The sequence below is a fragment of the Copadichromis virginalis genome, linkage group LG17, assembly GCF_057382275.1.
Source record: "Copadichromis virginalis isolate Kocher_CV1m ecotype Utaka linkage group LG17, C_Virginalis_male_GT1.1, whole genome shotgun sequence".
Lineage (NCBI taxonomy): Eukaryota > Metazoa > Chordata > Actinopteri > Cichliformes > Cichlidae > Copadichromis > Copadichromis virginalis.
In genome coordinates this window covers 40183402-40209171 of record NC_140634.1, presented here as the reverse complement: position 1 = coordinate 40209171, position 25770 = coordinate 40183402, and the positions used below count along the sequence as shown (strand labels likewise).

General features: G+C 42.7%; 1 protein-coding gene across 3 annotated transcripts in view; it reads right to left on the bottom strand.

Annotated features, from left to right (window-relative positions):
- rabgap1l (RAB GTPase activating protein 1-like) overlaps positions 1–25770 on the bottom strand; it is a 93862-nt gene that overhangs the window by 26015 nt on the left and 42077 nt on the right. For all 3 annotated transcript variants that reach the window (XM_085437231.1, XM_085437229.1, XM_085437230.1), the window contains exons 14-17: positions 14933–15046; positions 8147–8221; positions 6766–6891; positions 3612–3755 (exon numbers count right to left, since the gene is read on the bottom strand). In XM_085437231.1, the coding sequence (XP_085293357.1) occupies positions 3612–3755; positions 6766–6891; positions 8147–8221; positions 14933–15046 (459 nt within the window). The remainder of the gene's footprint in view (positions 1–3611; positions 3756–6765; positions 6892–8146; positions 8222–14932; positions 15047–25770) is intronic.

The following is a 25770-nucleotide window of genomic DNA, read 5'->3' as shown; positions in this document are numbered from 1 at the left end:
GTGCGTAGGCTGAAACATTACATGGCCCCCATTGTATTTCTGGTTCCACCAAGTCTATGGCAGCTACATCAGTCCCCTAATCCAGCGCTCCCCAACCTTTTTTGTGCCACGGACGGTTTAATGTCAGACAATATTCTTCACGGACCGGCCTTTAAGGTGTGGCGGATAAATACAACAAAATAAAATGATACGACCACGACAAAAACTGTGCTATTTTGTAAATGTAATAACAAATGCAAATTCACTGTGTAATTGTGTAACTTTATTAGCAGCGTCCTCCTGAAAAGCACCAACAACGCTGAGAGTAACATCCTCCTCTCTGCCCCTTAACGCTCTCTGGTCACTATGGTAACGTGTAAATATTTCTTTCAAAATAAGACGCACAACTACATCCTGGAAAAGACCCAGGGAAACAGAGTTAACGATAAAAACGATTTTTTTAAAAATGGACCGGTACCGGTCCATGGCCCGGGGGTTGGGGTCCTAACCTGTATCGTTGGTTCACCCTCAGCTGCAAACCACCTCAGTGTACGTGCAGGGCCATGTTCTGATGAAGCTTAAAGAACATCATCACAAACAGGAGTGGAGATGAGACGAAACTCCAGAGTCCACGACCCGCTGAAAACCGATTTGACTTTTTGCCAAGGACGGGAACACCGCTCTGTTAAAGGACCGACAGTTCATAACAATGACCCACCGTTGTTGGCCACGTACCCCGTAGTCCTGCTACACCGCCCACAAGATCCCCTGGGGGGCCACCGTGTAGTACTTTGCCCAATATTTGTCTTTCTGGTATTCAGATCCATCCATCCATCTTCATCCGCTTTGTCTGGGGCCGGGTCGCGGGGGCAGCAGCCTAAGCAAAGAGGCCCAGACCTCCCTCTCCCCAGCCACCTCCTCCAGCTTATCCGGGGGAATACCAAGGCGTTCCCAGGCCAGCCGAGAGATATAATCTCCCCAGCGTGTCCTGGGTCTGCCCCGGGGCCTCCTCCCGGTGGGACATGCCTGGAACACCTCACCCAGGAGGCGCCCAGGGGGCATCCTTGTCAGATGCCCGAACCACCTCAGCTGGCTCCTTTCGATGTGGAGCAGCAGCGGCTCTACTCTGAGCCCCTCCCAGATGGCCGAACTTCTCACCCTATCTCTAAGGGAGAGGCCAGCCACCCTTCGGAGGAAGCTCATTTCTGCCGCTTGTATCCGCGATCTCGTTCTTTCGGTCACTACCCACAGCTCGTGGCCATAGGTGAGGGTAGGGACGTAGATCGACCGGTAAATTGAGAGCTTCGCTTTTACACTCAGCTCCCTCTTCACCACGACGGACCGGTGCAGCGTCCGCATCACTGCAGCCGCCGCACCAATCCGTCTGTCGATCTCCGGCTCCCTTCTCCCATCACTCGCGAACAAGACCCCGAGATACTTGAACTCCTCCACTTGGGGCAGGAACTCAGCAGATATTTTGTGTAAATGACTGAAACACTGAACGGAACAGCACATTATCCCCTCTCTTCGTCTCAGTTTCCTAGTTTCTCTGCAGCTCTTCTGCAGGAGTCTCCAGAGCTGAATGTGTCTGATCTATGGATACTGGCCCACAAGTCTGTTCACTGTTTGTTGATGCTCAGTGCTCCGCTTCTCTCTCTCAGCTTTCCTCTCACTCAACCAGTCGAGGCAGATGGCTGCCCAACCTTAGCCTGGTTGTGTCAGGGGTTCCTTCTGCAAAAAGGGAGCTTCTCCTCCCCGCCGATGCCAAGTGCATTCTCAGGGGTGAAATCGCCATCGTTAACTTACCATGTAACGTGCCATGAGACGACACGGGATTATATTGTACTATAGAACCACATCCAAGACTGTTTGGCAGTGTGTGGGGTTTATTCGTCAACTTAACTCTGAAATATATATTTTTCGATATATACATATCTGAAACGTATCATATAAAGCTCCTCAGTGACGCCCGTTATTTCTGGGAATAACGCTTCTTCTGTCACGCAGATTTTGTAAGATGATAAGTGACTTGCTCATCGATCGGTATTAGGTCAGGTGGCCCTGATGATATTAGATCATTGATAGCATCGACCCTAAAAGGCCTGAGCAGAAGCATCGATGCTGTGTGCCCTTTACTTGTGGCCACTGATAACCGGGAAGTGTAGTTTGGGCTCGCCGACTCCTCCCTCACTACTCTAGTCTCCTTTCACATTCCAGAAGGGCTCGTGGAAACTGATTTGGATTTGCACGGCGGTAAAAGCACCAGCAGCTTGGCAACATCGTGTGACTCTCCTTCATAGCACAGCACTTGCTGTTTTTGTTTGGTTTTTTTAAAGGGTCAAGGTCCAGTTTATTTATACAGCACACTACCAACAGGCCATGCTGCACAAAGTGCTTACAATGTAAAATACCACTACAATAAACAAACAACAATGAAGCAGCAAAATATAGAAAAATGAATAAAATAACAACTAAAACCAAACTGTTTAGGTCAGCGCGAGTTAAAAGCAGATCTGCGAGACAGAAAGGTGATTTATTTTTTATCTCATTAAGATGTTGCACTTTTTTCCCCCCATATGTCATATCCTCTTAGTATTGTATGAAAATGTCTTCTTACCCCGTTTGTACAAAATCATCTCTACACATATCATGATGAACTGTATTTCCGTAATTTCTTTATACATTTGAAGTGACCACAAAAGCCAATTATTTGGCTTCACTAGATATCTCAGGGATCTTTGTCCATGTGCCAAAGCTTTTTTTTGTGCAGATCTAATATCAGGAGGAAGACTATTCCAGAGTCTGGGACCTGCCACAGAGCAGGCCGTGGAATAGTTAAGGTTAGTTTGGACAAACAAACAGGAGCTCAGACCGGTGAGAAGGGGCTCGGCCGTTCAGTGATTTTAAACAAAAATTACGATTTTAAATTGGATCGTGTAAAGAACAGGAAGTCAGTGTGGAGAGGCCAACACCGGGGTTACAGGCTCCTTCACTTTAGTGCCAGTCGCAGTCGAGCAGCTGCATTTTGGACCAACTGGAGACGGTAAAGAGAGGCTTGGTCCAAACCAGATACAGAGAACTGCAGTAGTCCAGTCGGCAAGTAATGAACACATGAATAACACGTCCAAAGACATCAGCTGGAAGGTGTGGCTTTACCTTGGTTCACACAGTTTAAAGGAACATCAAGGTGCACATTGAGGTTTTTAACATTTGCCTTACAATAGGGAGCTAAGGGTCCCAGAGCCCCGTCACTCTGCTTATTAACGATTAATGATCGACGGGTATTATCTGACAACACACCTGCCGGCTGAGGGCTGAGGGGTAATAAAAACTGCTTGGAGGAATATATTTCTGTGGAGCTAGCAGAACTTGCAGCATACATTACTTCTGAGCATTTTCCACATCACAGCAATGAAGCCAGGCATTTTTAGAAGAGCTGTTTTCAGCAGTCTTTGTGGACATCCAACCCTCTCCTCTAATACCCTTCTCCTGACCCCTCGTAACCGCCTTTCTATCCACTTTCAACTGATTTCCTGTTTCCAGACAGTTGAGCATCGCCTTACTGGACTCTGGACAATGTAGACTAAAGCCCTCTCCCCATGTAATCAGTATAACAAGTGCACTGACGTTACCTCGCAGAGCAGCAGGTCGGTGATGTGAAAAACCATGCACAGGGGGAATTTGGCGGTGAAGAGCGTTAGGAACCACTGGGAGGCGTACATGTGTGCCTCCAGGTTCAGGTTTTGGAAGTGGGACCACAGATCTGGAAGTTGTTCCTGTAGGAGAAGCAAAAAGGGGAACTTGTGAGATAAAACAGCACTTACAAACAGATAAAGATGTGGCTCTGCTTGTCATTTCAATTTTACATTATTTCATTTTTGCTCCTGTTTTATTAAATCATGCTGTCTCACTGAGATGATAATCTCTCCCAAGAGACCCACAACTAAGAAAAAACTAAATAAATAAATACATTTTAAAAAGACACATAACATAATACAGTATTATATCACAGCTGCCAAACAGACCAGGAGATTGGTTTGACATTAGACATGTTTTTAATGTTGTACAGAAAAAATACAATCATACAGTTAAAAATCTAAAGACACTAAAATAAATGTATTTTATTTGTGTTCTTAGTGTTTTTACAACCTTTGTTTCAGTTACTTTTAGCTTTGAGTGTTCGAGCACATACAGTGAACCACAGAGTTCATTGGACAACACTTATATCTGACATAATGTATTTTTCGGACCATAAGGCGCATTAATCAAAACAAAACAGTCAGATAAGTCAAACTTTACTCAGCTCATTCTTCTTGCTTCCTCCACTTCAGTAACATTGATTCATTAATGTTGAATTCTCTGCAGCTGCTCTATTCCCATGTTGTTGCAGTATATTAATGACTAACCTGGTATTGTGGATGGATTATCTCAGTTGTTCTCCTGACTGAAGTTTGGTCCGTTTACAGCATCCTGCCATGCGATTGCATTTGTCTCTAACCATCAGGAACCTTCACGTTAACTTTTATCAAGTGGAAAAAAGTTAGCGTTCATCCTCCAGCTTCACTATGCTAATGTTGTGCTAACATAGCTGTGTTGCTAGCGGTCACGTAGCACATCATTATATAGCAGCTAGCCCAACTTCAGTAACCCTACAAATGTCACTGCTGTTTAGTTTCCTGTCTTCATTTATGTTGGAAGTGATAGCAGAGCTGTACGTTTGAATTTTTCAGAAATCTCTCAGTCAGAACATGCTATATCATGTTTAGGTGGAAGCTAGTGAGCTAACTTCCTGCTAACTTCTAACTCTGTTAAATGTCATAAATTCTGTTTTCATGGATGCCTGGATGTTAAACTTAATTTTTACACCTGGTAAAGCAGCAACGCTGATCATTTTATTAAAGATGAAAGAATTTAGACAGTTTTTAACTCACAGTGATGCCACAGCATTTGTTTGACTTTGGGACCTGAAGATGACAGAGTTTAGGACCCAGATTCAGTATATTCCTTATTATCTATAGCATTAGATATCCCTTCAACAAGTTCCATCACTGCCATCGAAGTGGACCTTTTCACTCTAAAGCCATATTGGTTATCACTTAGGAGATTATGCTTCTCAATATACTTATCAAGTCTATTAACAAATAACTTTTCTAAAATTTTTGAGAACTGTGGGAGTAGTGATATTGGCCTATAATTGGTAAACTGACATCTCTCTGTTTTTATGGATTGGAATAACTTTTGCTATTTTCACTTGTGAGGGAAACACACCAGTTCGGAAGGACAGATTACGAATGTATGCGAAAGGTTGCACTATACATTCTATAATACTTTTAACTAATATTATGTCAATACCAAAACAGTCAGTGGACTTTTTATTTTTAAATGTCTTCACAATGTTAATTATTTCTCTATGAGTTACAGCACCAATAAACATGGAGGACACATTCTGAGTAATATGTTTATTTAGGTCATTATTATTTCTTGACTCTGGAATTTCTTTTGCTAAATTAAAGCCAACATTTACAAAGAAATCATTAAATTCATTTGCAATGTCTTTAGTTTTATCAAGCACAATATCTTTTTTTAAAATAATCTGGATAATTCTTATTATCTTATTATTATAAGGCACACTGTCGATTTTTGAGAAAATTAAAGGATTTTAAGTGCACCTTATAGTGCGGAGAATACGGTACTCTATATTATCAGATGGTATCATTGCACTGAGCTAATGTGATTGCACTAAACCAACTGTCTTCATGCTGACGGGCGACTGCTAGCAGAGGCAGGACGGATTTAGGCGCCAAGATCAACTCGGTGGATTTAGGTTGTAATACCTGAGTGGGATGGGACATCAGCACTCATTATCCTCAAAGGAGAAAAAGCCTACACAGGCTGCAAATCTATACTCAACTCTGAAATATAGATTTTTTTGTTTTAATGAAAGACAGGCGTCAACAAGGCAACATGTTACAGTCCAAATATGACACAATAACTGGCTACGTCCTCTAAAGCACGAGTAGACTCAAACTTACCGAGTTAAAGTCTTTTTCTGTTTAGTGCACTGGTTCATACATTTAATCAGTAATTATTAAACAGCTCCATTATGAGGAAAGTACCAATGCTGGAAAATGAAATCTAGTGTAAATGAATGGTCCTTGAGACTGGTCTGTATCACAAGTGAACTTCATGGCATTTAAGTCAAGAAGCAGACAGATGGGATCGATTTTAATGTCGAGCTGTAACTGCACGGCCTCTGAGCCACAATCATTCAAATTTCTGCAACTAAGTAGTGAGATCAAAAAATGTGTTGCAAATGACCAAAGACAACAAAGGCAACTAAGTGGAAAGAGCTATTCCCGCATGCTAGGTGACTCGCAGCTCTAACAGAGCTCGTAATCAGCAGCAAACTGTCCTTGATTTGTAAAAAATGAAGGTAGGCCTGAGTCCTGTGTAAAAACAATCACGTCCAAGCTGACTACGACTCCCAAAGTGAATCCACTTTCCAAAAACAGCTTTTAAAATACTCCCAAACACAGTCAAGACTGATATATGCTTTAATCTGAAGCTTAACCCAATTCATATTTACTCATTTCACCGACTACGGTCCAAAGTGAAGCTTATTAAGCTCCAAATAAAAAGTAGCCCAGAATGAGGGAGCAGGTCGTGCACAACAGCAACATGACAGACAAAACTAAACCTACAAACAGAAAGCAGTGTGATGCAGACCGTCCTTCCTGTCGGGGTCCCATTGATTGATTTAAAAATGTAAAAGGTTGCTCGACTAACCTGCATCAGCCTCTCCAGCTGGTAGAACTTGCAGTGAAGATCTTCAAAGTTGTTCTTGTAGAGAGCTCTCAGGCCATATTCATACATGATTTTTACCAAAACACAAAAGGCCTGCTCCTCGGGCATCTGAAATCATGTGGATAACCTCAATCAGCAACACTTTGGAAAAATGACAACAGCTAAATATCCGAAATGTGTTCCTGCTGACACAAAAGGACAGAGCAGCTCCCTCGAGAAGACTCAAACATGGCCGTCACCTAACAGTGGAGGGAAACAGTGCAGCTGTGGAAGATGCGACTAAAACAAGTTTCATGTGTGTGCATGTGTGAAGACGAGGAGCAGGAGAGAACGCTTAACGCTGTGCTCGTCGCTCGGTGTGTGCACGGCTTCTCTCCTTCACGTGCACGCTCTCACAGACTGTGAGGTGATATTTAATCAGAGTGACAGTATGTGTTTGGGACTGAATGGGCTCCTGCAGGTAAACCTGAGCCTCTATTAATATTCCTGACATCTCCTCTATAACCTCTCCCTCCTCCCTCTATTACACGCCGCCTCCTCCTCCTCCTCCTCCTGTGTAACCCCTCTTTCTTACACTGCTGCTGTCCCCTTTATCTTTACAGCCTTCTCCTCCTCTATAACTTTTTCCTTGTGTCCTCCTTCTGCAGCCAGCTCCTCACCTTCACATGCCTTCAACAAACGTGCAGCTCTTGTGCACATCTCTCCGACCTCATCCCTACTCCTCTCTCCCACGACATCTCACTCCTCTTTAACCTCTGCTGCCCTCGCCATTTGGACTTTGACCAAACTTCCACAGCTCTCTTACCCCATGTGTCAACTCCACTGTCTGTCCTTCATGTGTCCTCTAAAAACTTGCTCACATCAAATTTGAGGTAATATTTGTACAAAGTCACTTTACACACAGCATGCAGGTACTATAAACATGGATTTGTGACCTTGAACGTGTGTGTGAAAGGAATCGATTCTCTCACTCCTTCTCTTCATCCACATCATCTCATTCAGTGTGTTATATTACCCTGCTGCTTTATTATACTTTGTACAAGCCAGGAAACTGTTTGTAGAGACAGTAAAGTCTCGGTGCAGGAGCACGCTGCTCGTGTTAACCTTGATCATTTGTTTGAGTGCCATCTGCAGATGTAGGAGAATCAAGGTTACATTTAAGCAGCGACAGAAAGCTTTTATTCTGAAAGCCAGGGAGAAACACTGCAGGCAAATTCTTTTGCAAATGCACAACGAGTCTGTGTAAAAGTCATAAATGAATATGCATGAGCACAAGCATGTGTTTAGCAAACAGTGCTAACTGGTGCGTTGGATCATCTGATGTACAGTGAACAGCTGATGGATGGATGAGAAGTTTACTTACATGTAAGAGGAGAACAGCAGCGAGGAACGACTGACCCTGGCAGTAACCAATTTCCTCATCGTAGACCGAGTAGGCCTGCAGGAAAACAGCAAATGACAAAAGACAGAAACCAGTTCCATTAGGTTCCTCCCATCAGCAGCACGAGTATCTGAGTCAGAATCAGAATACTTTATTGATCCCTGGGGGAAATTATTTTTTGTTACAGTGCTCCATTTTAAACCAACATTAAGACAAGACAGACAATACGCTAACTAAGAATAGTACAATATATACATATACATACATACATACATACATAAGTCACTTATAAATAAATATTTGGAAAAGAAACATGTGTAGTTGTAGCAGCAAACAGTGTGTTAAGTGGATGCGTTGTACAGGGAGATGGCCACAGGCAGGAAAGATTTCCTGTGTCGTTCAGTGGTGCTTTTCAGTAATCTCAGTCTCTCACTGAACGAGCTCCTGTGGCTGACCAACATGTCATGGAGTGGGTGGGAGGTGTTATCCAACATTGTCTTTATCTTGGACAGCATCCGCCTCTCCGACACCACCTTGAGGGAGTCCAGCTCCATCCCCACAACATTGCTGGCCTTACGGATCAGTTTATTAAGTCTGTTGGCATCTGAGTATCTGAGTCAGTTTGCTTAAAATGCAAAATGCAACAGCGTAGTGTTAAAACCTTTATTAAGATCATTTCTTGTACTGTGCTGCAGCCTGCTGCTCGCATTAACCATAAAACAACTTCATCAGCCACAGCTGAACAAGCCCAGTGTGTTATGGAGCAGCTTACATTGTTCTGAGCCACCAGCGTCAGTCTGGTGCTACATCACCTTCCAGCATTCAGATTCAGTGTTTTCAGAGTCGGATGCAACTTCACTGTTCTGACTTTGTGCAGCTCTTTCTGGAGCTTTAACATCTACCATGTTTTCTTGCATCTAAAAGGAAAAATCTAATATTTACCTGTGAAAACTCATTAGCTGGCAGAGCAAAACCCTTAGAGCCGAAAAATCTGCATCGTTGAGGCCACATTTAACAGTAGCACAGTGCCATTAAGCTTTGATGCGAGTATGAGGTTTGGGGCCAAAGTGCTGTGTAACGAGACGATCAGCCACGGTGAGAAGGCATTAACAGTACAACTAGCTGTTTGTTTTAAATAAAAGCTGACTTATTTTGGACCCACCCAGGTGTTAACCAGGCACACTGGAACTGATAAGAGTATATCATCTTTGCAATCGACTGGACGCTGCTATGAGGGTTTCTGTGACATTGCTGGATGGTTAAGACTTTATTTATATTCAGGCTTAAAAACAAAAATCCGTGTTCCCTTTTATTATCCAGGTAAATCAGGAAACCTAATAAGATCTGCTGACAACTGCTATCTATTACCAAACTTTGCAAGCTCACAGCAAAGGAACCCACAAACTGGACAACAGAAAACTGGAAAAAGGCTGGCTGGTCTGAAGAGTCTCTGCCGCAGCATTCAGATGGTAGCGTCACAATTTAGAGTAAAAACATGAAAGACTGGATCCTGATTTGTATCAGCGGTTCAGGCTGGTGATGGTGTGGGGTGTATTTTCTTGGTACTAACTGAACATCATTTAAACACCACAGAGAATCGTTGCTGCCCGCGTCCATTCCCACATGACCACAATGAACCAATCTGATGGATTTTCCAGCTGAGAAATCTGCAGCAACTACGCGAGGCTATCATATCATGTTTCCAGCACCTTTTTGAATCTATGCCACAAATAATAAAAGACAAAAGGGGGGAAGTTGTACCTAACTCACAAGTGTAGGTTAAAATACACATAAGCAGAGCTACAGGACGACGCTGAAGTATAACCGAGTTGTCCTGAAAAGTGTGTTTCTTGTGACTACATGGACTGGTAACATTTGGTTTTAGTGAAAACACTTAACAAATAATCATACACCACTTCATCTTCAAAGCTTGGTGCCTTGCTCATCTCCAGTTAGTCTCAGAACACCAGCATGTATACACGGCATTACAGTTTTGCTGCGCTAAACCCCCCAAACTTAACTCTATACATCCAAAATGCATGAGCAGCTTTAAAATACTAGAATCTCTTTCATTTACCAATAACTTAAGAGCGAATGAGAATCCTGCCTGTTCTCAAACGAGGGCGGAGTATATAATAGTCTGGATTGCATAAAACTGTCATTTCAAACTGGCTCTGCACATTTAAGGTCATATTGTATTAAGCCTGAACCAGCTGGTGTTGTCCAAAAGAGTGCTCAAACTCATTTCACAGGCTGAGAAACAAAACCCACAGAAAGAGAGACGACCCACCGGCTGCAGTCACTGTTGTATGGATGTCTTTCCCCTAATTATAAATGACTTTATCATTTTACATTTATGTAAAATTCTGTCACCATTACTGTAAATCTTGCACGGTGGCTTAATAACATCTTATGTGAGGTCAGCGTGCACCTTTGACCTTTGTGAGTGTTTGTGCCAAATCTGAAGAAATTCTTCAGTGTTTCTTCCACAAAATGCAAAACATGTCTTACAGTAGATATGAGAGCTGGCTAGTTAGTCACTAAAGTGACTGATCCAGGAGAATAACCTTCAGATGACCATTCGGGAGAGGCAATGTCTCTGTTGGTAGCTGACACACCCCACCAATCATGCTAATGAGCCAATAGACAGGCTTTTCACCGTGTAAACAAGAAGTGACTTAAAACAATTACACTCGAGCGAAAAGAGCGATTGGACAGCTTACATTCTGGTTTGCTTACACGTGTACGGGAAGACCGGCACTAACACAGGTGTGATCCCAACACCTGCAGTAAGAGGGGCACCGCGTCTATTTTAATATCAATCACCTTGCACTCTTTGCTTATAAGCAAGTGTGCTTAAGTGACATGAAAGCTCAATGTTTGAGAGGCCAGCAGCCCCAGAACTGCGTAAGCTCCCCTTTATTAAGCAGCTGCTCGGCTGGTGAAGCGCGAGGGGAACTACAAGTCCATGAAACACTCTTTAAACCTGTTTTCTTATAATCACTCAAAAGGACGGTAACGGTTCAATATCTTCCACCGATATTTTGGCAGGATGCTCATTCGCTGGCTGGACACTGACTACAGGAGCAGTCAAACATTGGGTTCAAAGACTGTCGCCCCGTTTCCACACCTGAAAAATGAGCGTGGACGTCCAGAGCTCCACAGCTGATCGGTTCAGCTAATTTGGGGTTTGATGTGGAGGTAATGGGGAAGTCTTGTGGAGCTGTCTGGAGCGCAATCTACAAGCTGACATGCTTGATGGAGTGTGGCATTCACACGTCCCCTACTCGGCTGGGAGAAGTGCACGCTGACAGATGGATGGGGGAGGTCCTGGTGGGTGAAATCTAAATTTGTTAGCCTGAGCAGATAATAGGATCAGAGGGATTATTGCCGTCTACGAAGTATGCTCGAATCCTAATATCGAACGAGCAGATTTTTCTGTTCTAACGTGTGAAGTATACAATGGTGGAAATGTGTTGATAATCATAGTATAAAAGTCACAATGTGTGTGTGGTTGCCTCACTGCTGGCAAACAGTCTGAAGCTCCAATGAGTTTAAATTGTTGTTTTCATTTCAGGAAAGAAGCAACTTTAGAAGAGGAGCAAACTCTGATCAGAGTATCCATCACCCGAACAAAAACTAATATCCTGAAAAACATGTGCACACAAACACACCGCATTAATCTGGCTGATGAGCCATGCTTACATGATACCATGTTAACTTTCCCCTCTCTTGGTTCAAGTCCCATTTCCATGGAAACAGAAAATATTCCCTTACTCCTGTATCCAGCATCTGAAAGCTTTGAATCCCAGCACTAGCTCGTTAACCTCAATCTTCTCCAGAGGGCACGCTCAGCGCAACAGTAAATGTTGGGCGTTTTATATCATAGCTTCAGTTAAACTGACTGAAACTGACGATAACTAGGGAGAGACGACGTCCTTCCCTGGAGAATAAAGGTTAGGCTTATTACTGAGTAGGATAGAAAGAGGAAGAGAAACTTTGTGCTGGATCCTCTGTGCCTGTAACCCGCTCATGCCCGAAGATCCAACCAACCTTATCAGCAGCAAATCTACATGGATTTGCATACAAATGAAGGCTAGCTCGCCACTGACCTAGTTGGGTCCAGACTGGATGTTAAACCTTCCTGACAGGTTCTCCCAAAGCGCTGACCAACCATACTCTACTTCTGCAGTGCCAGGAAAACACATGGAGTTCTTCTTCCTCCCTCTAAACCTAGTTTTGATTTTAAAGGCAAAACATACCAGTGTGGGTGCAGCACGAGGCCTTATCCACATCGTTATTTAGCGTATACGCTTTAGATAAGCCGTCTTATTTTCCTCTGTGGTCAGAAATAACCAAACTCATTTCATATTTACCCAAAACCAAGAATCAGATCGACAAAATCTTTATGTTAACACACAGAATACTGAAATACCTCAGATTCCACTTTATATTGCAGCACAGCCCTTCAGGAGAAGTGTAACTGTGTAACACTGTTTCATGAAGAACGTCAGATATTTTGCATGATGAGCATTTCTGAGACTTGTCCTTAAAATTTTCTTCCATATCATTCGGTTACATCTTACATTAGCGTCATCTGTCATTGTTTCTGTGTTTGTCATACATCTGTTGGTTATATATACTTAGAGCCCGATTTTTTGGACACGCCACACCAGGTTGTTAAATCTAAATTTTCCATTAATCATTTGGAAATTACAGACAATTTTCAGTCGGGCAGGCTGTTTTAAGAGGTTTAGAGTCAAGTCTAACTTCTAACTGACAGTTTGCACAAACTTCTTTACCCTCTGTGTTTAGATGAGCGGTGTCCAACCCCAGGCCTCGAGTCCCGGTGTTCTGCAGGTTTTAGATGTGTCCTTGATCCAACACAGCTGATTTAGGCTACGTCCACACGTACATGGGTATTTTTGAAAACTGAGATTTTCCGTTTTCGTTTTTAAAATAAAAATAAAAATCCCGTCCACACGTAAAAGCCAAAAACGAAGGAAAACGCTGCTAGCAACACGCCAAAGCAGCAGGTGGCGCTATATTCCTATCCGTGTAGAAATGTTGGCCAATCAGAAGTCAGCCTGGGTGGGAAAGTGTAAACAAAGATGGCGCATAGAAGCAGAGTCCTGTGTGTATATGTAAGCATTTAAACACTGCAGACAGTAAAATTAACAGTAATGGTATTTTGTGTAAGTCCGCCATTGTAGAAATTAATTACACCGAAACAATAACGTGGCGCACAGTGTGACGTCAAAAAATGCGCACGCCTTTGATGCTGCGTTTTCTCCGTTTTTCTCGTCCACACGTAAACGCAAAAACTGAGTTTTCAAAAATTTACACCCTGGCAGGAGTTTAAAAATCTCCGTTTTCAGTGACTGAAAACGCCGTTTACGTGTGGACGAAAGGTGCAAACGCATAGAAAAATCTGCGTTTTCAAAAATACCCGGGTACGTGTGGACGTAGCCTTAAATGTCCTGAAGTTCTCCAGAGGCCTGGTGATGAACTCATCATGTGATTCAGGTGTGTTGACCCAGGGTGAGATCTAAAACCTGCAGGACCCCGGCCCTCGAGGCCTGGAGTTGGACACCCCTGCTTTAGCTGAACGAACACTCCTCCTGATTACAGACTTGATGGCCCCACCTCCTCCAAACTGTTCTTGATAACCATGAAAATCAATCTTTGAGTCTCATTTTAAAGTCCACTGAGAAGCTATAAGAACCTAATTCAACACTTTGAATCAACTTCAGACATTATATCTGCTTCATTTGTGATGATGCATCATGGGAACAGGTCTAAAGCCCGTGGTGGTGTACAGAGGCAAAACTACAAAAACTGCGTCTTTGTACAACAAACTATGGACCCGAGTAAAGTTGGGTAAATACATCTATGCATAAACATCTTGGATGAGCACACAGCTGCAATCAGGCTAAGAGGAGGACAGTCAGAGATTAAGATTGGATTTATACGACCTTGGCTTTTGTCTGCACCGTGTTATTTCACAGAGAATTACCTCAGGACCACTGGGGACTCTATCATTTTAACTGAGAGAAGGCAAAGCCGTATTACAGGGGTGTCCATTTGTGGCTATTCCCTGTTAAATATTTTACGTGTATGCATGGATGGAGGTAAGATTTTACTGTATTACTTTTGGAACTTACATTATATTGTTGTATGAAAAACACATGCATGTAGGGCATGCCCCAACATCCTTTCAACTCTGCGGTTTATCCCCGATTATGTCGAACAAAGGCTGCAACGTTTTGTCTCGTTGTCTTAACAAGTCTCAAGTATTTTGCAATTATACGGCTTACTTATCGCCTCGACTTTCATACTCAAAAATCATTTTTGGTTGGCAATATGAAGAAATCTCCCACCTACATAACAGCCACTGTGTTTTTCCACTTTTGAAATTGGAAGAAAAGATCAATGACCGTCCACAGAGTGGTGCGTATGTCCAGTAGGTCACGTGTAGGAAGGGTTGGTGTCGATGCCTCAGTGTGCACTGTCAATCATTTACTGTGGAGCCAGATTGAAATGCCAAGCTAATTCCTACTAAGCCATGCCAGACCAAAAAGATTATTAAAAATGATGGCCGGCCTTCCAGGAACAGGTTAGTTTTACCACACATACAAGAATTAACTCTTAGCTTAGCGCTTAAAACAATTCTGCCATAAAGAAGGCAAAGTACCACACTACTGTAACCAAGAGCTTATTTTATAATAATGATATCTGGATCTTATTACTGTCACGTGTCAGGCTTACCTTGCAGATCTTGTACAGCGAGTCCTGTCCGTCTCCATCAGAGTCTTTGAAGTAGTCGTGTGCAGGAAAAGTGCGGTGGATGTCACGGGTGATGACACTTTCCTGTGCCGAGTCCTGCAACATAAATGAAATAAATGCTCTTTACACACATGCCAAGTCAAGTGTTTATACCCCCAGAAAAACCTATACCACATCTGTGGTACGGTACAGTGGAAAGGGGGATTTTACTGGGTCAGCATGCAGGAGTTCAGGACATTTTCATCTTTTCACCCTTTGGAAATGGAAAAGAAGTGGATGCAGTGGAAAAGGAGGCAACGTACTGTGCTCAAGTCAGACCTGACAGTATCAGTTCACAGGTACGAAACAAACCAACATGTCACCGTGTTTGTGTATTAGTCTTCCCTCTTTTCTCCTGCAACAGCCCTCCCCGGGCTCCAGTCGCTTCGTCTGCACAGTCTAATCCACAGCACTGCAGTGCACACACACACCGAGCACGGCTGCTTATTTTGCAATGTGCTTCTCACTCACAAACAAGCATACACACACAGACAACGTGCTATGTCACTTCCCCCCCTCTCACTCACACACACACACTGCAAACACAGCCGAGGGAGGACTGGAAGCAGAGTGTTCTCCAACAACTCACTGTAAGCTGAAGATAAACCAGCGCTGAGCCTGGTCGGCCTTGATGTGCATTTGTGTGAATCACAGACACAAACAGAGAGAAAAATAAAGAATAAAACTTTGAGTTTTTCCTTTCGTGACAGTAGTTAAGATTTTAAGTTAAGTCCTCACTACGTACGACTCTGGATACTGTAGCTCCTGTGAAAACTAAGGTCTCTAATCAGAAGTACCTGACTCCGTGGTATAATTCTCAAACACGTAGCCTAAAGCAGATGACTCGTAATCTGGAGAGGAAATGGCGTGTCACAAATTTAGAGGATCATCATTTAGCCTGGAGAAATAGTTTGCTGCTTTATAAGAAAGCCCTCCGCAAAGCCAGAACATCTTACTATTCATCACTGATTGAAGAAAATAAGAACAACCCCAGGTTTCTCTTCAGCTCTGTAGCCAGGCTGACAAACAGTCAGAGCTCTGTTGAGCCAACCATCCCTTTAACGTTAACTAGTAATGACTTCATGAACTTCTTCACTAATAACATTTTAATCATTAGAGGAAAAATTACCAGTAATCATCCCACAGATGTAATATTATCTACAGCTACTCTTAGTACCATTGATATTAAGTTAGACTCTTTTTCTCTAATTGATCTTTCTGAGTTAACTTCAATAATTACTTCCTCCAAACCATCAACGTGTCTTTTAGACCCCATTCCTACAAAGCTGCTCAAAGAAGTCCTGCCATTAATTAATGCTTTGATCTTAAATATGATCAACCTATCTCTAATGATCAGCTATGTACCACAGGCCTTCAAGCTGGCTGTAGTTAAACCTTTACTCAAAAAGCATCTCTAGACCCAGCAGTCTTAGCTAATTATAGGCCAATCTCCAACCTTCCTTTCATATCAAACATCCTTGAAAGAGCAGTTGTCAAACAGCTAACAGATCATCTGCAGAGGAATGGCTTATTTGAAGAGTTTCAGTCAGGTTTCAGAGCTCATCACAGCACAGAAACAGCTTTAGTGAAGGTTACAAATGATCTTCTTATGGCCTCTGACAGTGGACTCATCTCTGTGCTTGTCCTGCTAGACCTCAGTGCAGCGTTCGATACTGTCGACCATAATATCCTATTAGAGCGATTAGAACATGCTGTAGGTATTACAGGTACTGCACTGCAGTGGTTTGTATCATATCTATCTAATAGACTCCAGTTTGTTCATGTAAATGGAGAGTCCTCTTCACACACTGAGGTTAATTATGGAGTTCCACAGGGTTCAGTGCTAGGACCAATTCTCTTTACATTATACATGCTTCCCTTAGGCAGCATCATTAGAAGACAGCATACATTTTCACTGCTATGCAGATGACACCCAGCTCTATCTGTCCATGAAGCCAGATAACACACACCAATGAGTTAAACTGCAGGAATGTCTTAAAGACATAAAGACCTGGATGGCCGCTAACTTTCTGCTTCTTAATTCAGATCAAACTGAGGTTTTTGTACTCGGCCCTGAAAAGATTAGAAATATGGTCTCTAACCAGATTCTTCCTCTGGATGGCATTACCTTGGCCTCCAGTAACACTGTGAGGAACCTTGGAGTCATTTTTGACCAGGACATGTCCTTCAATGCTCATATTAAACAAATATGTAAGACTGCTTTCTTCCATGTGTGCAACATCTCTAAAGTTAGAAATATCCTGTCTCAGAGTGACGCTGAAAAACTAGTTCATGCATTTATTACTTCCAGGCTGGACGACTGTAATTCATTATTATCAGGAAGTCCTAAAAACTCCCTGAAAAGCCTTCAGCTAATCCAAAATGCTGCAGCAAGAGTCCTGACAGGGACTAGAAAGAGAGAGCAGATTTCTCCTGTTTTGGCTTCCTGTTAAATCCAGGATTGAATTCAAAATCCTGCTCCTCACATACAAGCTCTTAAATAATCAGGCCCCATCTTATCTTAATGACCTTGTAGTACCATATCACCCTATTAGAGCACTTCGCTCTCGCTCTGCAGGCCTACTTGTTGTTCCTAGAGTATTTAAAAGTAGAATGGGAGGCAGAGCCTTCAGTTTTCAGGCCCCTCTTCTGTGGAACCAGCTTCCAGTTTGGATTCAGGAGACAGACACTATCTCTACTTTCAAGATTAGGCTTCAAACTTTCCTTTTTGCTAAAGCATATAGTTAGGGCTGGACCAGGTGACCCTGAATCCTCCCTTAGTTATGCTGCCGAAGGTTCTTCCTGTTAAAAGGGAGTTTTTCCTTCCCACTGTCGCCAAAGTGCTTGCTCATAGGGGGTCATATGATTGTTGGGTTTTTCTCTGTATCTATTATGGTAGGATCTATTGTACAATATAAAGTGCCTTGAGGCGACTGCTGTTGTGATTTGGCGCTATATAAATTCAATAAAAATTGAATTGAAAGTACCTCAAAGAGGAAAAGCAGTCTTCTACAATGCGAGCTGATTTACACAGCTCTCTATACTGGTTAGAATGGTTTTTATGATGGCTGCTGATTCAACAAGCATAACAGATATACTGTAGTGCCTACAGACTAACTTACACATTAAGCTGGTGATACAACATTAAATGAAACAAAGCAAACAGAGTTTTGCAGTGTCATCATAACATTTATGATGCATTACTATGTAAATGCAAAGGCTTTGGTTTAACACTGGCCAGGGGCCGAATATCAGACTTCATCCATCTATAATAGTTTACAATTAAAAAAAACAGTTATTTATATAAAGATTTTGCTCCTGCCTCGAGTCGCCCGGGGCGTCAAACCTTCATACAGCTGTTGAGCTGCAGATGGTTTTTAATGTTCGTTCTGTTTTGCAATTTAAAATGTAGAAAATAAAGTCATGCCAGACTTTAAGTCATTCACTACAAAGAATGAGTTGGCTAATGTTGGAAAATCACTAGAAACACAGTTACGCACCACATTACAGTGAATTTATAACTATAACACTAAATTAAAGTCATCAATGAGCTAATCGTAACTGTCTGCTTATTATGAGGCTCGTATCCTACAACAGTCTTCTGTTAAATGAGTGAAAATGCCCAAACATACATGAACCACACACGCGTTTGATGGAAGCCGCTGGCACAGCCGAGCGTAACGCTTTAATGAGCTCTGTAGAGGAGGGAGTGTGTGATATGGGACCAAGCTGGAAAAATATTTAAAACGATGCTGCTCTTTAGGAACGTCTGCAAAGTTGTGAAGGTTTGATACCTCGACCTGGTGTAGCCTAAACCAATTATGTCAACACATTAAGATTACATGGGTAAATTAATAACAGCGTGAGGAAACTTGTTGGTGTTTTTATGCTGCATTCCTTCTCTGTCTTCTTGAAGTACAGTCACAGAAAGACTAGACATCAACTTCGTTTGTTAAAAACAACCTTTAAAATAATTATAGGGTAATTATTAATGGAATATTTTCGTAGTTACTCCATCAGGATTAATAAACCCATTTATGACACTGTAATTACCACTGCAGCATCATCATGGACCAGCAGGAATCTGCTTGACAGTGAAAGTTGTAAACAGTTTGATTTAATAAACCATGCATGCCTCTGCTAATTAACAGCCTCATTACTCAAAAAACACCAAAAAAAGAAAAAAGGCAGGACGTCCTCTAAGCAGCTTAATGTCCTTCCTTCTTGTTTATATCCTTTCTTCCTCTTCTCTCCAGTTTCCTCCTCTCCTTGAATTCTTTCCTCCTTTGTTCGCTTTTCAAGCTTATCTTCTCCCATTTTCTATTTCCATATTGTACTTTCCACTTCATCTCACACTGTAACCTCGCTTCTATTGCTTTCTCTATTTCCTCCTGCTTTCTATGATCTCTTTTGTCTTCTTTTCTACCTCATTTCCTTGCTTTTCTATCCCTCTCCACCTCCACATGGCCACCTAAATATTTGAGTCATCTTCTGTCATTTTCAGTGCAGAGAGCAACTGTGCAAAGCTATTTCAGCAGTACGGTGTTACTATGCAAAAATACAAGACAAACCTTTTCTCCAATACTGACCGTCCACATCTTTATGTGCCGGTTTACTTTTCTATGAAATGCAAAGTTGTGGCTCAGCCAATGAGGAAAGGCCACTCATTCCTCACAGTAGCATAAACATTAATGGTCATCAAACCTTCCAGGAAACTAGAATCGTAACAATAAGCAGGGTGACTGTGGTTATATACCTGTTATGTATTTCACTGGCATGCTTTATGCCTAATGGGGAAAATCCCAAAGTGTTTCCCCACATGGGAGAGAGCCCAGCACACTTTGGCACCTCGGGGTCATCCGAGGTCACCAGAGAGCTGGACGTTATCAACGAGTGTAGCGCGGACAGAAGCAGCGTGCACAGCATCGCCACCGCAATCGCCACAATCCAAAGCGCCTTTAGCTCGAATATCTTTTTACAGCTGCCACAGGAGAAGGAACAGAAAAGACAATGAGGGGGATCCAGAAGGCTGCTAGTGATTGTTAGCTACCAGACAGGGGCAACAGTAGGACGAAGGATCTGCGGCTGCGATAAGACCAAGGTGGGAGCACCATCTGAAGAAAAGTCAAAGCTATTCTTAGCCACGGGTAATCCTCCAGTAACCCAAAAAGGAAGGCGACTGCAGATGTTCGTGTACACAACAGGTAGAAGAAAGGATTTCTGGGGAAATCAGAACATGCACAAGTTTGTGAGCTGCTCCACAGGAGAGAGTTAGTGAGCCTGAAATGGTCAGTTCATCAGTAAAGCCTGTTGAAAACAGAAATGCAGTAATATAGGCGTAATCATTGGGGGGGGGGGCAGCCGTCAGAGCAGCAAACAACACCCACCAAACAGACTCGTCTTCTGACACCACGCAAAAACAAACAGACGTCACATGACCTGATGTCCTGATTCAACACTACCGTGTCCATGCAACGCTTCATTTTTGTGCCCCTTGGTGGGTTTAAAGCTGACTAAAGGTAGAAAACGAGATCAAAAAGAGAAAAGACTAACGAGAGAAGAACAAGAGAAGCAGAAAGCACTGCAGAACGGCACGGGGAGAGATCAAGATGGATAAACAAGCAGAGACAGATGAGACAGAAGTCGAGAAAGAGGTTTAAAGCGAGGGGAGCGATACAAGTACCCGGAGAAGAACAACAGGCTTCTGTAATCGCAGCCTGGGGGCTCGTTGGGCAGACAGTCCATTACTCAGACCTCTCCAACAGGTTACCTACTTAACACGCACGGCTAAAAATAAAAACTGCTGATATGTCCAAACCTGCACTCAACCTCCACATCTGTCTACATCCACCAGCGTTTCATTAGCCACACAAAGCTGACTGATGGAAGCAGCTCTGGAGGCTTTCCTCTGTGAGAAACACACTTTCATGCTCAACTGTGACATATAAACAAGTGTGTTCAAATCATTATTTAATACACAAATTTAGTTGTAAGCACTTTAAATGGGTTTTTAGTCCATCCAGTAAAAACTGTCAGCGCTTCGGATGAACTGTAACATAAACGTGGCCTTTAAGCCTCGAGTATCCACTTCTGACGATAGAACCAAAATTATGAAGGAAAGCTATGACTGCAACCAAAAACTAATAAATACGGATTTTTCTGCTTCTGTAGGCATCGCCCTGCATCTAAAGAGGTGGACACTGAAACAGCCCAATAACAGTGAAAAATGAAAAAGTACCTTCTCTGATACGGAGCAAAGACAGAACAAAAGAAAGTCAAAGTAAGAACTGCACAAGGACATTTACCTGATTAAAGGTGCTGAATAACACATTCAGTTCAATTCAATTTTATTTATACAGCATCAAATCACAACAACAGTCGCCTCAAGGTGCTTTGTATTGTAAGGTAGACCCTACAATAACACACATTGTATGACGCTCTATGAGCAGCACTTTGGCAACAGTAGGAAGGAAAAACTCCCTTTTAACAGGAAGAAACCTCCTGCAGAACCAGGTTCATCAGTCTAATGAACTTATGTATTATAAATCAGAAAACAATGTGGTCGTTTTGAATGTTGCCCAGGTAACAACGTGGTTATCAGCATTAAACGAACTGATTATAAATATGAGAAAAAGTGAAATAATCGTTTAACTCTGTGTATAGTATCTGCTAAAACATCACTGGAGCAAAAGGGATGGTAGGTAGTAGTTAAAGAACAAATACATGAAGATACATGAAAGAAGAAAAAAAAGAGCAGACTTTAATGACTGATCCTTAACTACTTCTATGGCTTTAGGGAGCAAAGCAGTAAAAGGGCAGCTGCTTAATGGGGGATGTTTTAAATGTTAATTACAGCCATGGGAGCTGGGCCTTCATTTTACACTCGAAGGTAACATAAGCAAACACCTGCCATGGTTGAAAACTAATGATTCAGGAGCCGAGTGACCGAGTTGACACCACACTTTGTCTTAAATGTGGTTGACAGGTTAGCTTCCCTGGTCTGGGCTTCCCCTCGCGTCTCGTCAGAGGGGAAGAATGAAGCCGGGGGACCTTTAGGCATACTGGGTCGTGACCTTGACAAATGCCGTCATGCTGCTCCACTGGAAGGTTCCACCGTATCAGGCAGAAGGGTGTGCTGTGCTCTGGAGCTACGTACTTATAATGTTATACATGTTGGGAAGCAACGTGAGAGTCTATTCAATTGAAGACTGAATGCTGTCTGTATCCTTGCATTGAAATTTATACATGTATAACTGCAAACAAGTGTCTTAATGGCACTAAAATACAGTATATAGGTGTCTGGGCAGATGTTAGAGCAATCAGTGAAAACACTGCCCAGAGTTGCCTTTTCTCACGCAGGACCCAGCAGGAGTCTGCTTCAGCTGCTGCTACTATAGTAAACACAGCTCTCGTGTAGCAACGTTCAGGGCTGCGGAGTGTGTCAACACGGCTTATTTGATATCGCAATGCAAGAAAATGGACCCTACTCTGCCACTTGAGTTAGATCTAGAACTACATTATTTTTTCCCAACAGTATGAACAAACTTATCGTGGAAGGCATCGGCGCAGAAGCCAGCGACTCCATTAGTCGCTCACCAACGAACGACGTGGCCCCATGAACAGACCAATCGGCTTTGTGGGGTTTTCTGCGGCACCGAGGAGCCTCGGATCATTTCTGAACATGAGGCATGTTAGAACAAAGCGAAGTAAGGCTATAAAAATGACAAGGTCAGTACTTCAACAGTTCGCTTCAGAAGCATGAGTCAGTCTGTCCATCAACAGCACAAAATCCTGTCAAAATGTCCTTGAGCGAAATAATGAACCACCTACCTGCTCTCACACTGTCAGGCTCTTTGGATAAAAGTGGCAGTTAAATGCTCTACATGTAGAAATGTAAATGCAGAATCTCAGAAGCAGCTCCATCCTTATTATACTGTTCTACAGAGCAGCGAGCTTTCAAGTAACCCTCCTTTTCTGACAGTGTTATGCAACTCCCGGGTGTGGAAGGAGCCCACGGGTGCTGGCTGGTGAACCCCTCGACTCAGAGGCAGCCACGCTTTGTTAAACCGATGAGGCAGAAGCCAAATATGCTGGGTTTAGACAGCTGAACACTCAGAGCCCACTAAGCCCTAAAGTGACAGCCTGGCCAATCAGAGGTGGCGCTGGAAGCAGCTATGAAGGCTGCGTGTGAACTGAAAATGTGTGCAGAGAATAATTACAGAAAGATTCAAATGTAAATATCCCTCCATATTTATACAATAAAACTACAAGATGGCTGCAAGTCAGAAATGTAATTTATACCCTTTTACTGTATTTTATTTACCTTAAATATGCACATATTGGATGTATTTGGTGCACAGTCATTAAAGGAGATGTAATAATTTCAAGGCGGTGCACTAGATGGATATCGGCTCAATCGGCGAGGTCGACATAAATCATTTACATACGTGCAGAATAAAACTGAAAGGTAGATGTGAGGTGTGTGTGCATTTATACCACAACGTGTGAGAGTCAGTTACTGTAACACGATTTCTTGCATAACTAATAATAAAACATGAAAGTTTCTCATAAAATCCAGTCTGACCTTCATTCAAGAACAAAACAAAAGCCTTCATACTTCAGTGCAGGCTCGCTGGCTTCAGTAACAACCTCGGTCACACACACAAGGACTAGAACGATGTTCCTTTCTGCTCATCAATAATTCTGGGAATGTCTGATTAAAAAGCTACGAGTCCGATTTGGCTACGTGAAAACAAAATCCCGTTTTCTTGTTAGATTAGTTGTGTGCAATCTTCTTGAGAAAATGTAAGAGTCTGTTTCTTAAATGCCTGCAGGGTATCCAGAGCCCGAGGGAAAGCAAACTGAGAAGGTTTAGGAGAACTCGGAGGTTTTCTTTCTCTTTTCTCCTCATCCTGGACTGTGATAGATTACTTGGTGTGTTCAATAAAGGCAAAATAAACTAGAACGGTTAGTTTAGTGCGCTTGTGTTGGTCTTGTTGTGACTCAAACTGACGAAGATCAGAGAACATTTTTATAAGAAACTAAAGTTCCCAGTGTGCTAGTGAGCAAGACACGGTGACTGTAGGTAAAAGCAGAGGATCGTACCACTAACCTGGCACTCCAGCACTGAATATCTATTATTTCTGTCCGCAGGCATAAACGCCAAACTAAGACAGTTACACTGGACAACAGCTGAGTTACTGAGAGCTGAAAAATGAGGCGAACAGGTCTCAACCGCGGTTTAGAGACTACATTCAGAACATGAAATGCTTTTTTTTTTTTAATCAATGTCTCTCAGAAATCTTGCAAAGTACAATCATGGTGAAAGTTAAACAGTAAACAGTAATTAAATGCTCTTCCTGCTGGTTTCACCGTGGCTCTTAACAGCAAACACGTGACTAAAGACAGAAACACAGTCAAATTGTTAAATATTGCCATCACTGTACTTAAATTTGTCTTGGTTCAAACTGTATGATCAAAGACATTCCTTCGTTAACGGGAATAAGTCTCTAAACCAGCGGGCCCAACAGTTAGCATCTCTGCACGCTGTCCAGTAATCGATCCTGTGCTCAGAAGGCCTCATCCTAACGCTCTGCCAGCCACGGTGGAGGATCGTTGAAAGAAATCTGATGGACTTTGACAGCGACGTCTCCAACGGGGACGAGGAGACAACAAAGGAAAGAGCTGCCCTGTCGGAGCGGCGCATTCGGCACCATATTAGGGAACAGCTGCTGCATGAAGCAGCAGGATGGTGTGTTAAAGAGCCCGTCTGTTGCAGAGCTGCACCCTGGAACCGATCAGACTACGGTCCATATGAAGTCAGAGCCTCGAGACTGCTTGAAAGAAATGTCTGTTTCACTGTGAGGCACCATTTCATTTGTTATTAACTTACATCTTTAAATGAAAACTGTGCAGCTGAATAAGACGCAGTGAGAAAACTAACAGCATAAACCCAGACAGAAGGAGAATGTGGAGAATCTAAAGCACAGATATAAAGGGAAGAGGAAATGACTTAAGCAGGGAGACAATCTGAGTGACTGACAGGCAGAATATTAGCTGGCCTCTATCTTTGGATGGAGCTTCTTCAATGAAGGAGCGGCACTGAAAACAGGGCAGAAGACGTGCTGTTGCTGTAAACACGTGCAGTAAACTGTACTTCTACGTGAATCCATATGAACCACGAGGTTGGGCTTCAGCTTGGGCTCTGTGCTTTTTTCTGCTCTCAGGTCTCTGTGATGTCACCTCACAGCAGCCCCACCCACCTGCTGTTCAAACCTTCTGTTTACAGCGAGAAGGCAAAGAGAGGGTGAAGCTAAAGCTATCAAACACGCTGAGGCCCAGTATGAAATAAGCAGGATTATTTTTAACTCTGAATCATGCAAAGCTTCTTTAGTATTAATGAAATGAGAAATATTGTTCTAATTAAGGAAGATGGGACCATTTCTTGGTTGCAGGAAGCCTGGTCAGAATAAAGCCTGATGCTCAGCAAACATCTTTCTTTAGCTGTGAATGTAGAATGGTTTCCATTTGTTTCCACTGAGCTTCCTTATGGTTTGAGGAAAACTCAAAATGTTACAAAGGGAATGAAATGAATTTAAGAAACTCCCAAAATGCCTGATTAATCCGAGATTTTGTATCCGAGAGCTTCCAAAGAGCGATGCTAATTGTACATGTTAGCGAGGCAAAGACAGACCATATTATTGGCCCTTTGTCACAACACAGCCAGACGTCGGGAAACAATAATGACTCTGCCTCTCTGCGGACGTACCTGGCTTCACAAA